The sequence below is a fragment of the Helianthus annuus genome, chromosome 4 (assembly GCF_002127325.2).
Source record: "Helianthus annuus cultivar XRQ/B chromosome 4, HanXRQr2.0-SUNRISE, whole genome shotgun sequence".
NCBI classification, from domain to species: domain Eukaryota; kingdom Viridiplantae; phylum Streptophyta; class Magnoliopsida; order Asterales; family Asteraceae; genus Helianthus; species Helianthus annuus.
The window spans coordinates 39503281-39521015 of record NC_035436.2 but is presented as its reverse complement, the minus strand read 5'-3'; the positions used below and the strand labels follow the sequence as shown (position 1 = coordinate 39521015).

At 39.6% G+C, this 17735-nt stretch overlaps 1 protein-coding gene across 1 annotated transcript; it reads right to left on the bottom strand.

Annotated features, from left to right (window-relative positions):
* Positions 1-14357: 14357 nt before the first annotated feature.
* LOC110933361 (PKS-NRPS hybrid synthetase CHGG_01239-like) lies at positions 14358-16394 on the bottom strand. Its single transcript, XM_035989286.1, has 2 exons — positions 16040-16394; positions 14358-15310 (listed from the first exon to the last, which is right to left on the bottom strand). Exons 1-2 carry the CDS (start codon positions 16392-16394, stop codon positions 14358-14360), a joined length of 1308 nt encoding a protein of 435 aa, XP_035845179.1.
* Between the last annotated feature and the right edge of the window lie 1341 nt (positions 16395-17735).

Below are 17735 nucleotides of genomic sequence, written 5' to 3'. Positions count from 1 at the left end.
ATCCAAGGCTGACCAGGACATTTGACTGGCAAAGTGTGCCTTTGTACTCTGACCTCAGACCATTCCTCGACCCTTTTAGTCTCTAGATTCCAGACTCGCAAGTTAGGGGTGGCATACCCAAGAAAGTATCCCTCAATTGCTTTTGCCCCAAACTTTCCATTAGGATCGATGATTGTACATGGAGCTCCAAACGGTTCAAGATAAGACAAATCTGGTTTCCGTTTTTGAAGAAGCTCAAAGCAGGTCTTATTGTGCCTTTTAACTATAAGGACTCGGTTCAATGTGTAACATGCAGAGGCCACAGCTTCAGTCCAGAATGGAATGGGCAACTGCGACTCTACCAACATTGTCCTAGCAGTCTCGATCAATGTGCGGTTCTTACGTTCAGCGACGCCATTCTGTTGAGGAGTATAAGCTGCACTAAACTCATGAAGAATACCCTTTGAAGTGCAAAACTCCGCCATGGCATGATTTTTAAATTCAGTACCATTGTCGCTACGTATCCGCCTAACCTTCAACTTATACAAATTCTCAATCTGAATGATTAAGTTTTTGATAATACCAAAGGTTTCACTCTTGTGTGCCATGAATGCCACCCAAGAAAATCTTGAATAGTCATCAGTTATCACCAGACAGTATTGATCATTCCGAATACTCTTGTGCTTGACAGGACCGAACAAATCCATGTGCAAACGTTCAAGAGGAACTGCCACCGTGTTGATCTTCTTAGAAGGATGTCATTTCTTCGTTTGTTTTCCTTTCTTGCACGAAACACAGACGTCTTGAAGATGGAAATTTTTGAGAGGAATACCATTCACCAATTCATTTGAAACCAAATGATTCATTTTGCGTAAGTGAATGTGACCCATTCGTCTGTGCCAAGAGATAGAGTCTTTTTCTGTGGCTTTGAAAACGAAACAAGTTGCTTGTGCAGACGTAGTAATAGCTTGGCTCATATCAAGGACGTACAAATCATTTATCCTTGGAGCTGACAAGAGAATCCATTCTTTTGGAATTTTGAAGCCGGGTTTCAGCACATAACATCCATTAGAATCAAAGTGTACTGAGAATTGCTTGTCACAAATTTGAGAAACACTAAGAAGATTGTGATCAAGTTGTTGCACAAAGTTGATCTTGTGAAAGCTGACAATCCCGTTGGATATCATTCCTTCACCCGTAATATAACCACCCTTATCTCCAGCAAAAGCAACATAACCTCCTCTAATAGATTTGACGTCGTAGAGAAGCTTCATGTCGCCTGTCATGTGCCTGGATGCCCCACTATCAACAATCCAATGACTACTGATAGTTCCTCCTAGAACACCCTGCACATGAACTTAATTGATTAGTTGGAGATGGGGACCCAAGCCATTGTGGTCTTGGGTCTTCCATTTTCATCAATAACAATAACTTCTTGTCTTTGATGATTGGTAAATTGTGATGGTCCCCCTGATTCAGTAACCGTTTTTGGTTTCCAGGTCTGTTTTGTTTTACCAGTGTTATTCTTTAAAATTTTAACTTCATGGTTGTCTGAAGTTTTTGAATTTTCTGGTTTGACAGAAACAGGTGTTTTGTTAACCACATCGGCCTTAATTGCCTTTTCAATTTTCTTGACCTGTTGGCGTCTCTGTTTCATTTCCCTTTCTTTTACAAGGCGGGGATCTTGTTTTACCGAAACAGTTTGCCTGCGGTCAGTTTGGTCACGGGGAATATCAACTTTTCCTTTTTGTTTATGAAGATATGGACAATTTCGAATTATATGTCCAATTGTTCCACACTCAAAACACGATCTTCGTTCAACAAACCCCGAAGTATCATGTGATCGTCTTGCCGATGATGATGAACTTTGTGATCCCGAGGTACTAGGTTTTGAACTACTTGGTTCATTTCTTTTCTGTACATTTGCTTTCTTAACAAAATCTAAGTTAGATTTGTTTTCAAACGTTTCAATTTTGTCCGTTCCCGTCGATTTCACAAAGTTTACATTTTTGTTCTTCTTTTGATTCGGCTTCTTTTGTGCTTGAGTCGGTGATTTTCCTTTTGGCTTGGTGTGATTTTGCTGTTTCTGCACTGTTGGTAATTTCTTATTGCCATATTGTTTTTGAATTTCGGCCTTTGGAATAGGAGGACACTGTGTAACTGTAACACGTGGTCCTGTCTTTCCTAAAAACTTACTTGTCGAATTTTCAAAGACTTTACTTATTAAAGATTGATTAACATTCTTAATAGGAAAATCTTTGTCAGAGTAGATTTTATCATCACCAACAAGAGTGTACAACAAGTTCACACTCTCCGACTCTTTAGCAGACGAGGACTCGATTGCAACAGTCTTAGCGGGTTTTGTAGGAGGATCACATAGAATGTAATTCTCAAGAGGTATGTCCTCATCTTTGACTACCGCATCAGACTTTGCTGGGACAGCATCATCAGATTCATCATCAGAAGAATCAGCATCCTCAGTAATGACTGGAGGATCCGGATTCAGTTCAGCAGAAGACTCACATGTATCTGCTGATACATCTGAATCTGATGATACTTCTTTCTTGTATCCGAGCCCTGTAGCAAACTCCTTTACATCTAGAGGAACAGATGGTTCAAAGAACACTCTATCCTCCTCATCAGGCATTGCATCATAATTGTGTCTCACTGGTGGTGGACATTTCTTGTAACCTATGCATGTGACATCCCGTTTCTCTTTCTGAACGTCAATGATGTGATCCAACACATAGCTAGAGCTCAAATAACTGTCTAGCTTAAGTAATATCGCCTCACTTTCGGTTTTCACACAAGCCATCTCTTTTTGCATAATCTCAAGGCGAGATATATACAAATTAATGTCAGTTTGTTTTCTGGAAACCATTTTAGTTAGCTCGGTTTTATCTTTCTTTAACTTTTCAATTACCGATTTAAACTCCTTTTCATGGTTTTCATAAAACATATTGGCTTCAGTGCATTTTGAAAGATCCACGGTCAACTTTTGATTGTGGATGAATGCCACATCATACTTCTCTTGCAAAGCCTCGTGTTCGCTCTGCAATTCACACCACCTGGCATTCAAAGAAACATGCTTGTCTTGCAAGTCAAACAAACTAGCTTGTAAAGCATCATGTTTGCCTTGCAACTCAGACATGTTTGCCTCTAAATCAGCACATTTAACATGCAAACTATCACAATTATCACAACTAATAGCAGTGGGTTCATCGACACATACCTGACTTGATGAACTGTCGACATTAGCCATAAAGGCTGAATGAAGAGAAGACGAAGAATAAGCAGCTTGATCCACCAGGATAGATCTTATTTGAGTTCCTGCTGCAGCTTCCTCCAAAAGCTCATCAATATCTGCATCGACTGAAGCATTTGATGTCTCACCCACATGATCATCGCCTGAACTTGAGGATTCTTCATCTGAACTCCTGCTATATCCTGAAGAGTCTTCATCCTCAGAAGATTCACCACCATTGGCGGAAGATTCTCCACCACTGGTGTGAACTAAATCCTTAACCACTTCAGCAAAACATGCTGTTCCATCTGGAGCATCACCACTCAACTGGATTGACCAGTCACAACCTTCATCCACTTGAACTACAAGTGCCCGGTTGGCATTCGATGTTCCAGCTTGGCTCTGGTTGTTGACAGGTATTAATGTACGCTCATTGTTCCTGTTCTGGTTCTGCTGGTTGCCTTGGTTTCTGAAGGGATTCTGGTTCCCATGCTGTGCTGGCTTTGTACATTCCCTTTTAAAGTGACCCCGTTCACCATAATTGAAGCACTTTACTGCCTGTTTATCGAACCCATACTTGGTGTCTTTCTTGCTTTCCAAGCTGGTTCTGCCAGTACTTTCCATGAAATCCTTTGCCCTTCTTACAGCACTAGCAAAGGCCCACTTGATATCCATCAAGTCCATCTCTTCCTTGTCAATCTGCCGATAGTCTTCTTGTGTTAGATTAATGTTGCCAATCTGACCTTCCACTAACCCACAGTACGCGCTCACGAAAGTGTTAAGCAGCTCCATGTGTTCCCTTGCTACTTCTACACTGACCTTAGAGAAGCTTGAAGTGTCGAGCTGTACTGTATTTGGTTTTGATTGCTGACCAGCAGATGATGTCCCTCCATAACACGCTTGTTGTTGAGCAGGAGAAGATGGTTGTAGAGGATTTCCATACATATCTGTGGTGGGAGCCGGCTTAACAGGAACTTGTACTGGATTGCCATACATATCCGTGCTTGTGACAAACGCCGTTTGAAGTGGAGCATGTGGACCGGTTCTTGCAGACGAAGAACTGGAAGTTCCATAATACATCTCTGGATTTTGTGGCACTGGAACTCTTTTTGCCTTTAAGGTTTCCTCCTGATCCTTGTTTTCTAAAAGCTGCACGAAGTCGTTGATGTTTGTAGTCCTCAAAACTCCGTTATACTTCAAGATTTCCAAGAAACTATTCCATTGGGGAGGCAATGCATCAGCAAACTTCTTCACCACCTCTGCTGTAGTTGTCACTACTCCATAATTGTTCAACTCTGTAAGCAAGTGATAAAACCGGCTTGTCATATCTCCCAAAGACTCCTTATCCATACACGTGAAACCGTCAAATTCTTTCTTGAGAAGATCATGACGCAATTGACGTGTTGCTTCATTCCCTACTCCTCTGGTCTTCAACGCATCCCACAGTTTCTTGGTTGTCTTGAAACTGACAAACTGATGGTAAATATCTTTGCTTAACGCCTGAGTGAGAATGGCGTATGCTTTCTTTTCCAGATCATGCGTCTTCTTTTGATCTTCAGGAAGATCGGCAAACGTGCCGGCAGATGAAGCGGCAACCTCTATTGTTTGATCGAAACCTGTGGTGAAACGTAACCACAATTCTGTATTTTGCCCTAGCACGTAAGTGTAGAACCTATCAACCCAACCCGGATACTCGTTTAAGTGCATCAACTTTGGAGGTCGATTCAAACTTCCGGATTCGCTTTCGCTCAATAAGATACTTTGAATGCTCGGAGTTTGATTTGATACTAATGCCCATTGACCTGTCGATATGGCATTTGCTTGCGAAGATGTCGACACCGGAGATTCGGCCCATGAGGGAGATAGACTTGTATTTGTGTACTTTCCACTATCTGGAGCTGGTGTACCCCACCATGAGGGAGTTGAACCTGTATTTGTGTATTTTCCACTGTCTGGAGCCGGAGTTCCCCACCAACTTGGGTTCATGTTTGATAAGAAAAATGAATTCTATGTTAATATCTCGAAAGATAACAACCAGCCGAAGGATCTCTGATCGAAAGACCTGAAAGACACAAACTTGTTAAATCTAAACAGACTAAGATCGAAGGATCAAGACTTGTTCGAAGGATCAACAGTGTTCGAAAGATCACTGTTGAATTTCGAACAATGATTTCGAAAGATCCTCCAATTGAAAGATCCTTATCTTTCGAATATATATCCTTCGAAAAGATTCCCTGGATCGAAGGATAAGTCTCAGACTTCGAAGGATGTTCGAAGGATGATTATCTATCGAAACTTCCTTTGATCGAAAGATGATCTTTCGACTTCGAAGGATATCCTTCGATCTGCACTGACACAGTTGACAAAAAGGTGACAGGTTGGTGAAAAGGTGATTGGTTGGTAGAAACTTTCGGCAGAAAGGTATGTTCAGACCATGCCTTTTTACCAAAACCAGATTTGATCAATAAAATATACTAAAAATAGAAGATCCTTATCCAGAAACCGGTCACCGGAGTAAGCCGGAATTTGGCCGGAAATGACCAAACTTCTTAAAAACAAATTTTTTAAGTTACCCAACTCGTCCTTTAACACACCCGGTTAGTTTAGAACACGTTTTTACGTCAAGAAATGCGAGAAAAACACTAAAAACGGGTGCTAAACCATGTGAGTTTTTGTACAAACTCTCCAAAGTCTTGTATAAACTCGGTTTTTAACAAGGAAAAGAGCCACGGCTCTGATACCACTTGTAGGTCCGGCTAGGAGGATCTAGTCGTCCAATCCTTGTATACTAACCAACCCGGTTGTGCGGAATCCAACCGGAAAGGCAAAACGAGATGAAACAAGCAAATACAAGATACACACAATATTCACCGATTAACACCACTTGTATTAATACGAATGAAAGGTTCGGTTACAAGCTCAATGTTTACAAATCTATTTTGCAAACTCTCTCTCAATGTGTGTGCTCTCATAAATATGCTCTCTGTGTTCTGCTTGCTTCTCCCTAATGAAGTGAACACATTTCATGGGTATATATACCCAACACAGATCGTCTGGTCGAAGGATCAGGTAGGCTGATCGAAGGATCAGATAGATGATCGAAAGATCATCTATCGATCTGAAACCTATCGAAGGATCCACATATACCTCGAATGATGATATCCTTCGAGGTCCATCAACATCCATCGAAGGCTTATCCTTCGAGCTCATCGAAGGATCTAAACAATCCTTCGATGACTCATCCTTCGATGAGTCATCCTTCGACAACTCATCCTTCGACACAACATATTACAATCATGTACCAACTGTTTGTCCAAGTCAAACCAGGAGGATGGTTGACTTGGTCAAACTTACAGGACTAACAAAGGACATCGTTTTATATCATGACAAAATACAGACAAAGTACAGACACAAGTGCACCAACAGTGTTGTTGGATGGCATGATATACTTGAAGCTAAACATATTTCCTTAGGTGACGATTGTTTTTTCAACTGGTCTAAAACGAATTCCAAGTTATTGGATACGAATCTCCAGCAAGCAGAAGCGCTACAGTAATAGACTTTCAGTTTTTACTTAAAACCCGAAAAAACATATATCTTACATTTACTTTTCGATCCCCTTTATTTACGTTTGTGGTACAATGCGTTTGTTTTTTTAGTATTTTAAATTCAGATTGTCATTATAATTTTATCCGTACAGTCCGTTTTTTATAACTAACATAAATCATTTATATCAGAAGTATAAACATGCCATTTATTTATACACCTTATTCATCATAGAATTTTTCGTTTATTAATATATATGTATATATTTATTTGTTTAGAAAGATAGATTAACAACCCGTGAGTATTCATGGGTTATAACCTAGTCATATACATACACGAATTTGTATCAAACATTAAACCCTAAAATCATAATGCTTACGAAAGAATTGGTGGAAGAAGGGATTCGATTTGAAGACAAAGATGAAGATCTAATTAGTAAGTAACCAGATTGCTACTTGTTGAAATAGTTTCTCGTTTACCCACTACAAAAGAAGCCATTAGAACAGGCACTCTCTCCAAACGATGCAAACATCTTTGGACTTCTGTTTCTAATCTCGTTTTTCTAGATCATAATAAAAACATACTTGATTTGGATTTCTTTTCTTTCGTCGATAAAACCCTTACTCAGCGACCCCGACTGAAGCTTTACACATTCAGACTACATACCTACTACAATAGTTGTCTGTATGGATCTCAATCTCATATCCAAAACTGGATTCATTATGCTGTCAATTGTAACGTTGAACACCTTATTTTGAGGTTATGGAATCGGGGATATAGACGAGTTTCCGCTAGATCAGCTTGTTTTCATCAATTCTTGTTTTACTCATATTACATTGTCATGTTGTGCATTTAATCCGACTGGGCCGATTAGTTGGAAAAACCTTAGGAAGTTTGATGAAGATTTTATTGAAAATGTATCATCTGGCAGTCCTATGTTGGAAACTCTGGAGTTGAAGTATTGCTATGGTTACACGCGCTTAAATATCACTTCAAAGAGTGTTAAGAACTTGGTGTTTGCTGGATACGTGCATGCTTGTTATTATGATATTATCGAATTCAATGCTCCCAATATTTTGACGCTAATAGTGCAAGATGTTTTAGCGTTGAGGAATTTTTTGTTGCTAAATGTGTCTTCTTTAGTTGAAGCTCACTTAGATTATAAGATTCCTTCCTGGGATTATGTGACCACCCTTGAAGAAGGTGAAGAAGAGATGCTTAAAGGATTTATACTCAACCTTCGACATGTCAAGCACCTCAAAGTTGGGATTTCCTGTTCTAAAGTATGGTTACTTTTCTTTTGGCAATGTGTGTCTTTGTAAAAAAAAAATTAAAAAAAAAACTAAAAAATATCTACTATTCTTGGGATTTCCTGTTCTAAGGTATGGTTCCCCTTGTGGATGCTCTAAGGATACCCCCCAACTATTCAACTACTTATATTAAGGCCAACCAACTATTTAAACTATTTTTATAAGCCACCCTAGTATTGATCAAGTTTTGTTTGTACCAACCAGCAAAATAAAAGGGTGGGATGATGAATATAATGTTAGAATCTGTTCTCATTTTCCTATTTTTTGTTTGTAGGTTCTTGATCGTTTGAAAGCTAAAGGTTTCTGATAGCAGCAAACGGTTCGGTAATGGCTATGAAATTAGAACTCTAAATAAAACGGATATATCTAACAGTCTCTTGTGATATAGGAACACCACACAAGAAAACGATTAGGGCAAACTAAACGAGAATCAAGATACAGATACACCACTTGATTCTAATCTAGACTCCAAGAACACCATTCAAGTTGTGACACTTGAACTAGCATGGAAGAATTAATTATTCTCAAGGTTGTTTTATGTTTGAAAATTCTCTGTGTTTCTCTTCTTTGAGCAAACCAGTTTTATTATCTTCCATTGCTAATCCAAGGTAGCATCTTGAGTGGTGTTCTTTGTAACCTATACTCGAGTTTTAGGTGGTGAATTCTGTATCCTTCTACTCAGTTTAGGAAGCTCCTCGGTTTGAATCGGGTGGTGTTTATGTATCCCATTCGACCGTTGCTTGTTCGTTTCGTTTGAATTCTACGATTACTAGCCGTTTGATACTTTGACTTATATCATCTGCTATCATTTGGTATCAGAACCGAAGCGACCTGTTTCGACTTACTTTCCTTCAAAAACTCTATTTTGATCCATTCCCATAATACCATATCCTACCAGTTCAAAGTTTCAGAAAACCAAAAAAAAAAAGTTCTATACTTTTCTCATAAAATCTGAGTTTTACGAGTTCAAAGCCTCCAAAGAGATCATTTCTGCCGAATGTGATGAGGAACCTCGATACGATGAAGATGGAATTGAGCCAGATGAGGAAGAGTACATGTTTATACTAAAGGCTCTTGGCGGAATTTCCAATCAAGGAGAACGTGCGTTTGAGAATTTTAGTAAAGGAGAAGGCCAGTCAAAAATTCATGTCAGCCCTGATGATTTGGATGATTTGTTTCATGGTTATGAAAACAAGAGACGTGCGTTCAGTTGTAGAAGGACTCTAGAACTAAGTCCTACACCAGCTAGCAAACCAAAGGAAACGTCTGCATGGGATGATTCATTTGTTGTTCTAGAATCTATGCCAACCTCTACTGGGTCATCACATGGTGTTTTCACATATCCACTAGAACAGATCATTAAATTCGGAGCAGAAGAATCAATGCAAAATTGGAGTTCAATTGAAGTCATGAGCACTTTAAAGAATCAACGTAAGCCACAGTCTCGTTTCAAGCTATGTACCATTGGATACCCATCGGAAATACCTCCCGAGCCGCCACCAGATATTCATGCTCCAAGTTTGAGGACAAACTTTTTTAGGACGGGGAGGATGTTATATATATCGGGTCACCGACCGTTTGATCGAACTGAGTTGCACCGACCCGTGATCCAAATACCACCCATGCATGCATGCGTAACCAACCATGCCCCAGTTATCCCACGTTTTATTTGCATTGTTTTTCTTTTACATGTTTTATTATTTTATTTCAAGTCATGTAGTAGTGGTAAGTGGTCAAAGGTAGTTTCCATGTTTTTAGTAGCAGTTTCTTTTCTCGATCTATCCGTTTTATTTAGAGTTCTAATTTCATAGCCATTACCGAACCGTTTGCTATCAGTTTCCTTTCCCATTGAACTTGAAGGGCCCTAGTGATACTTCACCTCTATAATTTGAAAATGGTTCTACAGGTAATGATGTTAGTTGGGTAGTGGTACTTTAGATTCACTTTAAATTACACTTTCTTGGCCAAATCATATATTAACAGACTTTGAAGTGATTTATAGAATAACCGATTTCAGACCTTTTTCTGTTCTCCTTTTCATTTTGGTTATCACATTCTATTTCCATAATATTACCGGTTTTCCTTTCGTAGTTTTAAGAAAGTAACAACCATAGATTCTTCTAGTTGCCACTGGATTCTTGTTGAACGCAATTAAATGATTTAATGGTTTAAAACGTTGTAGAAGTTTAAATTTCCAATCATATTTCAGAAATAACTCAAGAAGCTTGTTCAAATTTCGCACATGCTTTTGTGGGTGTGCCTATTGGCACACCAAACCCTAGCAAAATTAGGGTTTATCTACGCAGCGTATAGGTCAATACGCAGCGTATATAACCGTTCAGAATTTTGTTTCAATATTCGGCCTATTTGTGGTATAAATTCTCACCCTGTTACAACGTTAACTCGCTTAAAATATATAACGAATTAAAAATATATAATGTTTTTTATTATTTAGTCGACGTAGTCGTTAATTTATTTAGTTGATGTCGTCGAAAAGCGTATAATGTTAAAATTTTGAAAAGCGTATATACGGTTCGAATACTATAACGTTAAAATATTATAGCTTAAATAAGTGGAAATACCCGGGTACTGTTCGAATATGTTAACCATTTACAGCAAAAGTTTTATATGTACACCAAAAGTTTGATATATACAACAAAAGTTTGTGCATACATGATAAAATGATAAAATACTATGGCTGCTGCTCCTGCTGATGCTGATCCCATTCCGCATCCGTAATGAAGGGTCGTGGTGGTAACCCGTCACGCTATCGGCGCTCCTGCAGCTCCGCAGCCACCCACTCCAACAGATAGTTGTTCCTTTCAACGTTGCGACTTAGCCGCTGATATGATGGGTCCGGATCGGGCCAAACATGTCGTGGGAACTGAGGCGCCCCTGGTGGTCCACGCGGCGGTGGTGGCTGCGGAATGACGACAGCCGGCTCATGCACCTCCGGCACCTCCGGATCGCGCGGGGGAAATACTGGTTAGAACTGTGCCGGCAGCTGTGTAAGCTCGTATTGTGAACCATCCTGATTCTTTAACCGCTTCCCGCATGGGAAATCTTTGGTAATGTGCATTCCGGATAATGTGTTCATCCCCATCCGCTTCGGCTGTTTCGTCGGGCCTACACGGTCGCGGTCATTCTCCGGATGATAGCCCAACGAAAGGGCTATCCTAGTCAAGTAGGCGTCGCCGTATAGCAGTCCGCGCTCTTGTCGATGATGCGCGGAGGCGAAGTACTAAGATCGTCGTTAAATTATATTTTTTTTTATTATTTAGTCGACGTCATTCGTAAGGCGCGTACGGCCCTAACGAGCGTCGAAACTAAGTTCGTCGTTAAAATATAAAACGACGATCTTAGTTGCGACGCTCGTTAGGGACCTACGCGCCTTACGGTTCGACTTCGACTAAATAATGAAAAAAAATATTTTAACGACGAACTTAGTTTCGACACTCGTTAGTCACCTATGCGCCTTACGCCCGTTTACGGCTTCAAACGCAGCCGCAAACGGAAGCGATTTCGCAGCCGTTTGTGGTCGCGTTTGCAGCCGTAAACGGGCGTTAAAACGGCTGCGTTTGCACAATAACCCTTTACCATATTTATAACTGTGTTAAAATTAATATTTTGTGTTACAAGTGTTTTATAGGCACTAAGACTCTTCAAATTGTATTAAGAGTAATGCTGGATCTCATAAAGCACCCATGATTTTTTGATACAATCAGAAAAAAAAATGACTGTGATGACAGAAGTCATTCTCAGTGTACCATTTATGATTTGGGTGAGCTTTTTTTGAATTGAAGGTAATGAAACAAAAATGTAGTGTTAAAAACAAATCTTAAAAGCATATTGTTTTTGACATTTAATAGGATCTGACTGGTCCTGCATGTCCGCATCATATCTAATCTCATAAAAGAGTTGTCATCTTGAGGTAAATCGCTAAACAACACTTACTGAGAATTATACCTGAGAAACGCCCGTTTGCGGCTGCAAATGTAGCCCCAAACGGCTGCGAAATCGCTTCGTAGAGCCCCATACGCAGCGTATATAAAGGTCAGACAATGACCTTTTTACCCTTGTAATCAGCTCCGTATAGCCCCAACACAAGGGCAAAATGGTAATTTAACATATTTATCTTTGAAACTTTGATTTCGGGGGGGGGGGGGAATTGTCCGCCTTTTACATATGCTGCGTATGGATCAATACGATGCGTATTCGGTTTATCATTTTACCTTTTTACCCTTGTGCTGAGGCTATACGAAGCCAAACACAGGGGCTGTTTTGTCATTTGCTTCTCATACGCTGCGTAGGGATCCCTACGCAACGTATATAAAGCTCCATTTTTTTTTGTGTTTTCCTTTGTTTATTTATAGAAAACAATATTATTTGATAAATAATACAAATATAATTTAGAAAAGTTAAAAATGATACAAACTTTATAAATTAAAAAATTTCTACAATTTACAAAAATACAAGTTTCCGCTTAATCTTCGATAAGATTTAAACTCGGTTCTCTGTCTTTATCTGAGTCTGATTTAGGATTGGTTAACTTGTAGTAGTACTGTAACCGCGGTCTATACATTTCTTCCCACTGTTTCGCAGCTATTGATCGATGTGTCGACCACAATGGGGTCAGTGTAGGCATGTGGTAGTCTCCTTCCAACTTAGCATGTATGAAGTGTCCACGTAAACATGTACGAGCGTTATCGCTTGAGGTCGTGGATCTAGTGGGGCATCCATTAATGGGAAGATGGTAGAGCTCCCTTCGATGCTTAGCACGTGGAGGACAATATTATACCTTTGCTCTACGAGAAGCCCTATGTGGGGCATTTCCATCCAGTGACTTCGATCGCACCCTTTCACTGAATGCCATTCGATGTTGTTACGTATTCGTTTAAAGTCTCCTTCGTCTCTTTCGAATACATGCTTCCATAGCGGCTCGTTATGGTCAATCTCCAGTAGTAAATGACTTCGAATACGGGGCCATACGTATTCCCCAAAACCTAACCCGACAGCCACAGACCTGTACCCACAATGACCGTCTGGGGTCACATCTTGTATACGCGATATGTAAGAGTGAAACTCTGATGGAATTTGATCCTTAAACCTCATAATGCTTAACAAGTGCTCGTCCCCCTTCATTAATGGAGAACCATGATCATCCCGTGTCTCCTTCTTTTTAGAACTCGTTGAACTGTTTCGTTGCATTTAAGTTTTTCAGACTTTACAACCGAACCAGTTCCAGGAGAGCCCTCTGACGGTACGTATGAGCTGTGTCAGGGTAAATCGTTCCTATGTTTTGGGGAAGCGGTATATACGTTGCTGTCCTCGCCATAGGAGTTGTATCTCGCAGCTTCGTCTAACCTCGCAGCTTCATCTAGCCTTTCTTGTACTTTCTTTGATGTAGGCCGACCGCGAGTATTTTGCTGGACGATCGGTGGTTTCTTGGTTGACGATTTCGGGGTGAAGACCGCTTTTATCTTTGAAAACAAACTCTTTTGCTGAACGAGGGACTGCGCCTCTAAATGTTGCCGCACATTATTGAGGTCTGCTACAACATTGACTTCCTCATCTACTAGTTTACACGGTGTGAGAATCAGCTAAGTTAATACGGTGTGAGAATCAGCTAAATCGTACTAAATAACAAAAGGTTTATAGTTTTAATATTTTTTACATGTACATTTGTAGTTTTCCAGCCTACAAGCACACAACAACCCACAGCTAAGCCACATATGGCAACCACATGATGTGTTAAGTTTCCGCAACACCTCCAGTTTCCTCAGTAGCTCTTTTGCCAGCAAATCAAGTGCTTTATGGGAAACCCTTCCACGTAGGTTGTCCAACAGTGGGTGTCTGTGGTGGTTAATCGGTTTTTCGATGCTCTCGGTGAAACATTTTTGTATTTCATCGTACTTAGTTTCAACTATATCAATGACGCATCTTTCTATTCGCTCCAATGAACTCCCGCGCGTAACGTATCTTTTTAAATTTACGTGCTGGCTCTCAACTCTGTTGCTGGTGCGCTGACCAAAGTTGCGACACTTATCGGTCCACGCATAAACGAACATTTCTTTATAGTCTTTGAGCCAGTTTTCGTAGACGTAATTAAAGACACCTGCAAAAATAAAATAATGAAATGTAAAAGCGTGTGTAAAATATAATAGATTGGGTGAGTCCTTTGTTGAAGGAACACTTACTTTCTCGGTTGGCAACCACGAGTCGGTTATACAGTTTCTCCAAGTTGTACTTGTACATGGGCTCTGAAGCAGATTCACACACTACGACATAAATTTCCCCCAATCTTCTTTATTGAACCCTTGCTTGCAATGTTTACATATATTTTGTTCGATGTGAAACCGGCATAGAAGCCTAGATGCGTTCGGGAATACTTTAGCACACGCATTAATTAGGGCAAGCTCTCTATCCGTGACTATCACAAGCGGCATCATACATTCATGCAACATTGACTTGATCCGCTCAAGCACCCACACATAGTGATCCCTTCGTTCTTTGCAAATAACGGCATGTGCGATACAGAGAGACTTGTTGGTCGACGTCAAACCCACAACCTTGACAAATGGCATGTTGTAGATGTTTGTTTTGTACGTCTCGTCGATCAACATCACGTGCGGGAATGCACGCCACATAGTGTTTTGTAGGTCGCGTCGATCAACATCATGTTGTAGATGTTTGTTTTGTAGGTCGCATCGATCAACATCTGTTTTGGGTTCCTGTCGGGTGTCGTAAATGAATCGGTTTTCATGTAGCACGCTTTCCAGTGCCTGCATAGGAGTCTTTCCGTCCATCAGTGCTGCTCTAATTTTTCGTACGACATTTTGCACGTCTTTCTGAACATGCAGGCTGTCGGGGAACTGCTTTCTTAAGGTCTGAAATATCATACGTGGCTCCATGTTTTGAGCAGTTAGCTGCTCCACTAGCTTGTATTTGACTTCAGTAAGTCTTCGCACAAAAGCGTGGCCCAACAGACTCGTCGTAGGTTTGTGGTTATGGTTCGCGTTGTCCACTTTTAACTCCCACGTGTCATTCGTCACGTCCCGGATGGCGAGTAATGAAAATGGGCAACCGATTTTTTTGCTACCAGCTTTCCTAACTGTTGCTTTACTACGGTGCTCACCACTACGGTCGCACACAAGCCATACCATCCCATTAGTACCGCCAATATTTTTCGATCGGCGGGTAACAATTACGTAACCATTCTTCTTTCCCGTTTCTTGTACCCAATTCTTCAAATCAGTTAGAGACATGAAACGCTAAAAAAAGTTACGTTAACAACAACAACAACAACAACAACAACAACAACAACAACAACAACAACAACAACAACAATTATAATTATTATTATAATTATAATATTTTTAACAATAATAATAATTAATAATAATAATTATAATTATAATTATAATAATAATAATAATAATAATAGTATTTTTAACAATAATAATAATAATTGTTATTATAATTATAATATTTTCAACAACAACAACAATAATAATAATTATTATTATAATTATAATATTTTTAACAATAATAACAATAACAATAACAATAACAATAACAATAACAATAACAATAACAATAACAATAACAATAACAAAAACAAAAACAATAACAATAACAATAACAATAACAATAACAATAACAATAACAATAACAATAACAATAACAATAACAATAACAATATAATTCTAACAATAATAATAATTATTATAAAAATAATACAAATATTAATCATAATCATCATAAAGTGGTGTGTTACGGGGCTCATAACCGTATCCACCGTATTCTTCGTATCCACCATAGCATCCATATCCATCGTATCCACCTTCACCCCCATACCTATCGTATCCACTGTATCCACCTCCACCCCCGTATCCACCGTATCCACCTTCACCCCCGTATCCACCGTATCCACCTTCACCCCCGTATCCAAGGTATCTACCTTCACCCCCGTATCCACCGTATCCACCTTCACCCCCGTATCCCCCATAACCCGGATACGATTGCTGCGTCGGGTAATATGGTTCATTAACAGGTGCATTCTCAGCACCGTATCCACTTTGTTGCACGTACGGAGATTCATACCCGTATCCGTAATCCGGATACACTTGATGCGCCGGGTAATTTGGTTCATCAACAGGTGGAGTGGGAGTCTCGTTCAAGTCTGGCAAGTATGTTTTTTGATCAACAGGGACTCCAGAGACAACCTCCTCCTCCTCCTCATTGGCATCATTTGCTCCCCATGTGTCGTTAGAATAGCGATTACTGAAATAATTCTCGTTCCAAAATGATGACATTGTAACAATATTGAACAAAAAACAGAACAAATGATTTTGGTTTGGGTATAAATTGTTGCTGAAGAAGAAGATGAAAAGAAAGAACAGATGAAGTCGAAGGGAAGCAGAGATGCATCGATAAATAGACTTTTAAATTTACTGAAATACGCAGCGTATAGCTCTCTACTCCCCATATTGCTTTATTCACGTGCCTAGACAACATCGTATCAGTGTCAAATCAGTCTGACATACGCTGCGTAAAGATCTATACGCAGCGTATGTCAGACTGATTTGACATGGTACTAGGTTTGACTGTCTGGTCGTGTATCTGCCCCTTACATACGCTGCGTAGAGACCTATACGCAACGTATATAGGTAACCCTATACGCTGCGTATAGGTCTCTACGCAGCGTATATAAACCCTAAGTGTGTAGATAGACTGCCAAGGTGTGCAAATAGTTAGAGCCAATAAGAAAAGTTTAACCCGTTTAGGGTCTCTCTCAAAGGACCTGATGGAATGTCATGTTTAGAAAAAAGGCATATCTTGGTATTCTGAGAAAAGATTACAGAACATTACATGTAGGGTTGTTCATGAGCCGAGCCAAACTGAGCGAGCTTCTGCTCGTACTAAGCCCGAATTGAAACCGAGCGGCTCGGCTCTGTTCAAATTTAAAAAACAAATAAAAAATGTTGCTCGAACACGCTTGGTTTACAACCGAGCATCTCGATTTTGCTCGTTTTCGCTCAGTTATGATATTAAATTAAATTTTAATATAAATACTTTAAATTTAGAAGTCCCCATTGCTTCATTCAAAATTATTTGATGCTGCTCGTTACAGCTCAATTGTCATTCACTCAAGATACATATGAGTTCAACAAATATAAACATGAAATTATTTCATTCAAAAGTAGCTTAATTTGATTTGAGTCGGTGAACGTGTGAAGTCAAAACCAAAACAACTTAGGTTTAGTGTTGTGAATGGATAATTCACAGCTAAACAGTAATTCAAACAGGAATCGAATCTGGTAGGTTTATATTGATTTGTGAACGAATACAATTAAGAAACTAAAAGTAGTACATGATAGTAGTAGAGAAGAGGATGGGAAACCAGAAATTATAAAGTAGATGAAGAGAAGAAGCTAAACAACATTCACAATATTCATTCATAATCCATACGCTCTCTCTCTCTCTCTATGTTCTTTAAATCCTGTTACGAACCCCCCCCCCTTTAACGTGTACTAGGCTACCTGATTGGATCACTTGGTTTAGATCAATTAGGTTCATAACATTTATTGACTTAGATTTGGTGTTGGGGTATAGATAATTTGGGCTTAATACACTTACAGTTATAGTATTCAATA